This window comes from Periplaneta americana, chromosome 2 (genome assembly GCF_040183065.1).
Source record: "Periplaneta americana isolate PAMFEO1 chromosome 2, P.americana_PAMFEO1_priV1, whole genome shotgun sequence".
Classification (NCBI taxonomy): Eukaryota; Metazoa; Arthropoda; class Insecta; order Blattodea; family Blattidae; genus Periplaneta; species Periplaneta americana.
This window is the reverse complement of record NC_091118.1, coordinates 34,858,969-34,867,933: the sequence shown is the minus strand read 5'-3', so window position 1 is coordinate 34,867,933 and position 8,965 is coordinate 34,858,969. Positions and strand designations below refer to the sequence as shown.

At 38.0% G+C, this 8,965-nt stretch overlaps 1 protein-coding gene across 3 annotated transcripts in view; it reads right to left on the bottom strand.

The window, feature by feature from the left end:
• Nucleotides 1-1,964: 1,964 nt before the first annotated feature.
• The window catches only part of nwk (nervous wreck), a 179,763-nt gene continuing 172,762 nt past the window's right edge, over nt 1,965-8,965 (bottom strand). For 2 of the 3 annotated variants that reach the window (XM_069815116.1, XM_069815127.1), the window contains 2 exons: nt 8,738-8,784; nt 1,965-4,199 (listed from right to left, as the gene is read on the bottom strand). In XM_069815116.1, coding sequence (XP_069671217.1) covers nt 3,657-4,199; nt 8,738-8,784 — 590 coding nt within the window. In that variant the 3' untranslated portion in view covers nt 1,965-3,656. The remainder of the gene's footprint in view (nt 4,200-8,737; nt 8,785-8,965) is intronic. The other variant, XM_069815134.1, reaches the window with a different exon arrangement.

The following is an 8,965-nucleotide window of genomic DNA, read 5'->3' as shown; positions in this document are numbered from 1 at the left end:
AATTTTGCAATAGTGTGTTTAATTGTACAATAATTTGATATTTAAAGATGAAAAATATAAGTACGTATATTACAGGAAGTCATTAATAACAGAGATTAAATTCGTTTGAAAAATAGACTAACAAAACAAAATAATAGCCCAAATAAGCACTTTGGGTTTCCCACTCTTATAATAAGACAAACTTCAAAACCAGTATGAAAATCAGATTAGCAAATGTCACAAAGAATTAGGAATAAGACCAAGAAAACAGACACAGTTACCGATAATACAATAACGTTTCTGACATGCTAATCAGAATTTAAAATAGTGATACACTTCAAAACAATATTTTATACCTATTAACCTTTATCAATGATGGGGTGTGTTTGTGCATTGCTGTACATGAGGGAAATTTACCATTACATTCATATGAATCACATTAGAATTGTAATGCCTCCAATTAGATCGAGAAAATGAAATCCATACTTTTCTAGAGATAAAGGTTAAGAAGTGCATCAACCATAATACGAGAACTACAAATTGACCATTAGTACAAAGTTGCACAAAGAAAAATAAAGCGTTATTGCAGAAAAAAAGTGCAACCATCAGCCTACACCTGATATTCTAACAGTAGGGTTTTGTTGTAGAGGGAAAATTTCACAAATCATATACCTCGAAAAGCATCCCTCATTTAGCATGGTATAACTTTCATAAAAAAAAAAAATAATATTTCCAGCAAGAATATACATACCCAGGGACGAAATGGAGGTTTGGGAGAAGCAAAAGAACTAAAATTAATATTCACCAATGAGATGGAAGACACTTGCTTAATGAGGCAGGCTTGAGCATATCTGCAAACTAATACCATGAAGTGAATTCTTTGACTGAGGGAACGGACCTGAATTATCGCTGGCAGCTTGCACAGCGGTATTACAGCTTATTTGTCTGCAGCCTAAAGCCACGTTCACACTAAAGTTACAAATGAAAATGGAGAGGATTAGATTAGAGAAACTTCTCCTTTACATCGAAATGAAGCAACATTGGCGTGAAAAGATGCACGACACTTCTGCATGAAGACCAGCCTCATGGTCTAGTGGTCAGAGCTTCTGCTTCAGTTCATAAGGTCTCGGGTTCAATTTCTGGTTAGAATGCAGGAATTTTTCCTTAAAGGGGGATTATTCCTGTGTTCGTCTATGGTCTGGAACTTAGGTTAAGTTTAGATTTAAGACCTGGTGCCACATATACATGATCATCCTATCATATCAGGGTAATGTAACTCCAGGCGCCCTCACCACAGGAGTGAGTTATACATAAGCCATTGCCAGGAGAGAAGACCAGAAATGTCGAAAAGACAATCTGATGGCATTGGAGATAAAAAAAAAACTTCTGCATGAAAGCAACACAGAACAGTAATATTTTTTCACTCCATACATCAGGTACATGTACATTTCGTTGCTTCCAGTATATTGGGACTTGATATTACAATAATCAGAAAACATTACAGTTCCTCTGGCTTGCGTAACACATCAAATTTAAGTTAAAGTGTTGTTTTCAAAGGAGCAGGTCTGCTGTAGGTAACTGAAAGTATTTCAAATAATTAAAATACCGGTATCTCAAATCATCATGTAAATTCAGTTATATGGAAGTTGAATTCTTCACATTCCACAGCTTACTGGTACCAATCTTTTGAAGAACTTGTACAAACTTTATGAAATATAGAACATGTTTCATGCAAAAATGTTACGGATTTACAATAATAGGCCTACATATATTAGCCTATTTATTCATTCATTTCATTATAGTCTCCTGAAGTTTGTATCCTCCATGTGCAAGACAGGCTTCATAATAATCTCAACTTTGTAGAATAACTCTTCTCGGGTTCTCAGCCAGGTGAGTTGGAGATTAGCTTCCAAGCTTTCGATGGCTAGCTCTGCCATCTTCTTCGTCCCTGAAGGGATGAAGAAGATGGCAGAGCTAGCCGTCGAAAGCTTGGAAGCTAATCTCCAACTCACCTGGCTGAGAACCCGAGAAGAGTTATTCTACATCAAACGCCGGGAAAGCCTCAAGTCATACCATCTCAACTTTTTTTAAACTAATCGAATTTAATTGTTTTGAAATTTCAAACATGCTGTATTCTTCAGCATCTATTCACATATCAAACTAACCAATATATGTAAATAAGTGTGTGTGTGTGTGTGCTATATGTGCGTGTACATGTGTGTGTATGTATATATGTATGTATTTTTAGTTGGTTATTTAACGACACTGTATCAACTACGAAGTTATTTAGCGTCGATGAGATTGGTGATAGCGAGATGGTATTTGGCGATATGAGGCCGAGGATTCGCACATAGATTACCTGGCATTCACCTTACAGTTGGGGAAAACCTCGGAAAAACCCAACTAGGTAATCCGCTCAAGCGGGGATCGATCCCGTGCCCGAGTGTATCTTCAGACCGGCAGGCAAGCGCCTTAACCGACTGAGCCACACTGGTGGCTATGCATGCATGCATGTATGTATGTATGTATGTATGTATGTATGTATGTATGTATGTATGTATGTATGTATGTATGTATGTATGTATGTATGTATGCATGTAAGGAAGAAAAGAACAGCTATTTGTTGTTGTTGTTGTTGTTGTTTAGTCAATTGTCCGAAGACAGGTTTGAACCTCATAAGTGACACCAATGAGGCATCACTCATAAGGCAACTAAGCCAGGAGATAATGGGGTAGGGTGGCCAGTTCTTTTCCTCCTCCATGCATACATCGCTGACTAATAACATATTTCACTAGTCAGACAAACAACTTGTTCTTCCTCATATCCCACCTCCCTCAAATCCATTTTATATATATAATTATATAAACAAATTAATCTGACTCACCACATTACAGCAGATGCTGGAAATGTTTTTATTTTTTCTTTGAAAATGTTCCAGATTTTTCTTTAAACTTTTCTAAATGTCCAACTTTTTCATAAAAATACTATGGGCACCCTAAGTTTGCCACACAATGTGCCACTTATTTTCAAATGCTACTTCAGTGTGAACATCTGACCATGAGGACAATATTTCCTTCGATCAGAAAGCTTTCATTGGTACCTAGCTAAGTTATTGGATTTCCACGATCAAGGGATTCTATGCAGAAACTAAATGAGGGATGATACCTCTCCATCCTCCTGTGTCGAGTTAACTAAATACCAGCCAAGATACAAAACAACTCCTCCAGAGACGGAGTCTTTATTTTTCTTACTAAAACCAAACTCTTGCTTTCAGCATTCGAGATAACTTATGAAGATGGTTTTGGTGTAAAATGAAGGAACGACAAAAATATAGATCTATACAATGATACATATACATGAGCTGCTGTTGCAAGAACCTCACCCTACTAAACAGACAACATGACGTTGAATATACACTGTACAAGAGTATGAGAGCCGAGCTGGCGACCATTGTCAACCCTGCGAGGAGTCAGAGACAAGAAACAAGAGATAAACATATCAGAACTTAATTTTCTCGTCAAAAGGCACAAGTCTAAGGTTTATATATATAAAACACTACTGCAGCTCCCAGGTACACCATCGCACCATTTGCCACGATTTTGAAAGGGAGGGTTGTTTTTAGAGATCTACTTCTTGTGACAGGGCTGCTTGACAATGGTCCCGTGCCCGAGTCTGGTTTAAGCGTTCGATTCTTTGAGGTCCTGCAGCTGCGCCAGCTGGTGAGGCTCGAGTTCGTCGGGGATGTTCCCCTCACCCACTGCACTGGTCGGGACTGTCTTCGGCTGCTCTACGGGCTGACTCTGCGAGTTCTCGGCCGTGCTGGGCCCCGTGTACGTGTCCTCCTCGCTGCCGGTGCTGCTGCTGATCGGGAACGGTGCCGAGTCCGTGGGGAGGTCGTCGGCAGGGTCATCTGGCTCGTCTGCAATCTCGGTGACCTCGGTGACCTCGGCTACTGTGGCGTCTTCCCCCAGGGGATCTTCAGACAGAGAATGTTCCTCAATTGAGGGTTGGTCCGTGTCGTCTGGCTGCTGCGATGCTTTGACCTCCTCTTCTGTTGGGGGAGGAGGGAACGGTTGTTCTGGCTCCTCCGTCATGGGGGTGGCAGCTGTGATGACAATCTGGGCCACACCAAGACCGAAAGCGTCGTCGTCTTCAGTGGATGGGTTCACTTCCTCGACATCAGCTTCTGATTGTACTGTTACCTCGACTTGTGGCACGACCTACGGAATTCAGCAACATTAACATTTGTACATTTGAGACTAGCAGGAAAGAAATGGGGATGCTCTAGGAATACTTTGAACACCACATACAAAATGTTTATACAGCCAGTGTTTACATACTGCGGAGAAATTTTAATTACGGTACTTCACCTTTCATAAACGGAATAGAATATGTTCAAAACCAAGCTCTCAGACTCATTACTGGTGGAATCAAAACAACTCCAATAGATTCTATGAGATTCCTCACTATAGTCCCGTCGCTCTAATTTCCGGCAGCCAATCGTGTTGCAGGTCGGCTACATTTAAACGTGTGGGTCTTGTGATTCGCTGATTCATTTCTTAAGGCTCGATAAATACTTAATATAATCCCCCGCCATTTTAGCTCTTTCGTTGGCGTTCGCAGAAAGCACACGAAGACATTATTTGCCACTCAATTATTTGCTGAATTACATTGCGTTTGATTTATTATCATAGGAGCTACCGGTATGACATGATAATGTTTAACGGTGTGGCAAATAGATTCCTCGTATGGTAGCTCGGCAATGTAAGAACAAAAATGACGAACGATACTACCTACCTAGACTTTATAGAGCCTTCACTTTCTAAGACGTAAGCAAAGAGGCGGAGTCACGCCGGAAATAACAGCGTCGAGACTAATAATATTAACAGCATCAAAATGACAATAGAAGAAAAAGCACTGATTCAATATGAAAAACTTATCAGATTACCAGGAAACAATTGGCATTCATACAGTCCTCTCTGTAGGCCTAGACTGAAAACTCAAAAAAGTTTCATACCCATTGTTCAAGAATTAAAACAGAAAATTAATATCCCGAATTTAAAAGAAAACTTACAGATTAAACCAAACCCTTTAACTCTATTAAATATAGAATATAATCTAAATTTAACAGAAGAAATACTGAAATCAGAAGTAAACACTGAAATACTAAAACAATTGTCTTTAGAGACAATTAATATTAGGTACCCTCCACAAAACTGGCTTCATTTATACACCGACGGATCCCTGATCTCCAGAGAACAAGGTGCGGGTGCAGGTGTTACGTGCTGTCTCTTCTCACTTTATATCTCTTGGGTATGGAACAACAAGTTTTGATGGAGAAATCATTGCAATAAGTGAAAGTCTCAGGAATCTTCTATGCCACATCAATAAATTTAAGAATGCAGTTATATTGTCAAACTCCAAAGCAGCTATTCTATCAATAGTCTCTAAACACACACCTTCCTCTCAAACAGCAGAAATAACTAAAATGCTCTCTCAATTAATATCACTCAATAAAAGAATTGTATTCCAATGGATACCATCCCATTGTGGAATCCTGGGAAACGAGAATGCGGATGCTTTAGCAAAGAAGGGCAGCACTGCTACTTACAGACCTGTTACTAAATCTACGTATTACTCTGTGAAAAGATTTATTAAATCTACATACTTAGACTTCAACAAACAAAATTTGATAACACAGTCTCAAGGGAAAAAAATGGAACTCTCTGCATCATAATCCACAGTTGATTCCCGATTTACCACGCAAATCGTCTGTAGCTGCATTTAGATTGGCAACAGGCCATGACTGTTTGGCCAAGCATCTACATAGAATTGGAATATATCAGCAGTCCCCTAACTGCCCATTGTGCAACTCAAATCAAGAAATGGATTCGGAACATCTCAAAATCTGTGCGTCTGGCTAACCATGATAATATCTTTGAAAAATATTGGAGTGCAAGAGGTCAAATGACTTTATTGTCAAATGCGTGGCATTAGAAAACAACAACAACATTTGTACAACTAGATAAGAAGCCTTCATTGAAGAATTCCATGAAAGAGGACTGGCTCATGACGTCTTCGTTTTCTTTCCAGTTCCATCATTAGAACATCCACAAACTTTAATATTGCTTTTTGACATAAGCGCAATAGACATAATACAAGTCACTGTTCGGTAACAGAAAACCAAAATTCACACAGAGTCTCTGTGAACTGAATGTTGGGTCTTTGATGTCTTGTCAGCCCACTTGTGGTATATGAATATAAAGGGAAAAATTTAGCTGATGTCCGATACAGTCCCAGGGTATTGATTCCTGGACTCTTTGCTTAGCGCACGAATGCTTTATCAACTGAGATATCCAGGAACTATACACGACAACGTCACAATTTTTCCATTTATATCCACACAACTCAAATGGGCTGACAAGACGTCAGAAACCCAACTTTGAGTGCACACAAACTCTATGTGACTTAAATTGTGGCTTTCTGTTAACATACCTCCAGTAACGTATATATTATGCAAATCTGGCTTTCAGGTAATAGTTCCCTGTGAAGCAGACTTGAATAATTTGAAGAGAAAAATTGTTCCGGGACCGGGTATCGATCCTGGGACCCTTCGCTTAGCGCACGAATGCTCAGCTCATTTGAGTTGTGGGGATATAAAGGGCAAAACTGTGATGATGTCGTGTATAGTTCCTGGGTAGCTCAGTCGGTAGAGCATTCGTGAGCTAAGTGAAGGGTCCTGGGATCGATACCTGGCCCCAGAACAATTTTTCCCTTCAAATTATTCAAGTCTGCTTCACAGGGAGCTATTACTTGAAAGCCAGATTTGCAGTTCCTGGGTAGTTCAGTTGGCGTTGGCGCACTCAGCCAAATGTCCTGGGTTCGATACGTCCCTTGAAATTATTCATAAGCGCAATAGCTTCAATCAAGTCCCCTACATCTGGCAAAGTCAGAATTGCCAGACATCCTGGATTTTCCAGGATTGTTCTGGATTTTAATGGTGTGTCCTGTATCGAGTTATATTTGTCCCGGAATATCAAAAAGATTTGAAAAGTACAATTTTTTGCTTGTTTCTATAAAATTATTTTAAAGATTCCTTATTCGTTTTTTCAAGACCTGTCCAATCTATGTTCAATGTCGCTGTCAAAGCTGCCTGGTTCCTCCTATCGAGTTGTACTGAAATAAAAATGATCATACTATAGTATGTATTAGCTATTATACAGTATACAGTTCTTTATTCTCTTTGAAAGTTGATTTATTATTGATAGGATTTAAATACTGTATCATGCATTTTATCTGTATAGATCATACTGTAATATTATTATATTTCTCCAGACTTTATCAATAATTCAAAGGAAATTTCATAATCTAGCAACAACGTTAAAAAATTAAAAGTTTAGGCTATATAATTAGTTGAAAAACATGAAACGAATAAAATCGGTTGTGTTACAAATTGAATTAATTCAAATGTGTAGTCACCTGTCTTGGATTTATGACGAGAGAATCTGGTAACCCTGATCGAAGTCTTTGACTACATACAGCAAATAAGAAAACTATAATTCAGCAATAAAATTATTGCTCTACAATAGGCCGAGCAATGTTTCAGGACTTGTAAACTGCTCGCACTGCATTATACATCTGTACCTAGGAATGTAAACTGTAAATTTTCTGGCTACTAGTCTCTGAACACGGTTTAGAATAGTGGAACCATAGCTATTTTTATAGAGTGAATAGTCATAGTTTCATAATAGTTCAAGATCGGAATTACATGAACTTCTTTACTCAAAGCAACTTCAAAAATCATATTCTAAACTTATGACCATTCATTGTGAATCATCCGCTATGTGTAGAAACTCTTGTATATCATCTGCAATTAACTTAGGCCTACACATTTTGATGAACATAACCACATAATAACAAATATAAAAACCAGCTCTGTGTACGATAGAAATAGTTGTCAAATAACTGTCTAGATAGGGAAAGTAGATATGGGAAGTGAGCCATATGGTCTTCAGTGGCCACCGAAACTTGGTTCTGGGCATATGTCACTTGCCTTTGTGTGTACAGTGAAAAATTATTTGACACTAACGTCTGTATAGACATATCAATACTAGCAAAGTTGCTTGATTCCAATAAACTTTACCAATCTAGACAAACCTTTAAAGCATGCAACATGTGTATACAGAATCACAAAATAAACATAAAAATGTATTCTGTTTATTGTTATTGTAATTGATATTGCTCGATAATTTCGTGACATAATTCTAAATAAGACATCTTAAAGAATTTGAGATTATGGCATGAGAATGTCGAATTTTTATGTTCTTAGTTCGAAAATAAAAGTGTAGAAATGACACACAGACATACACACAAAAATTGCAAGATGATAATAAAGCTGGAAACACATGCTCCCAAGAACTTAAGTTGTCAGAAAAACTTATTTCCATATAAATGCACAAAGAAGTAACAGCTTCACAAGCCGTTGAAAAGAAAAAAGTTCAAATTCAAAATGTTGTATGGATATCAAACATGATTATTACAACTGTAAACTGAAGTGTCAGCTTAAACACAGTGCTTACTAAGTGGATTCATTTCTGGTTACAAAATTGTTCAAAGCAGTGCCTTATTATTTGTGTTCACAAGTGTATTTAACACTTAAAGAATCAATTTATTAAGTATGTCATTTCAGAGAGACTTACATATATTTCTTTTTTTTCAGTGGAGTAAAATCATGACTAGTCTACTTATGGTACATTACCTCCTCTTCATCATCATCGTCGATATTGATGGTTGGACACTCATCCACTGAAGAAGCAGCAAGTACAAGAAATAACAGGCCATTACCAAACACAATTGTTACTTGTTAGTAGGTAGTAGTTGTAGTAGCAGTAGCAGCAGCAATAGTTGTAGCAGCAGTGGTAATAGCACTAGTAGACTAGTAGTAGTAGGAGTAGTAGTAGTACCAGAACTGGTAGTAATAGTAGCA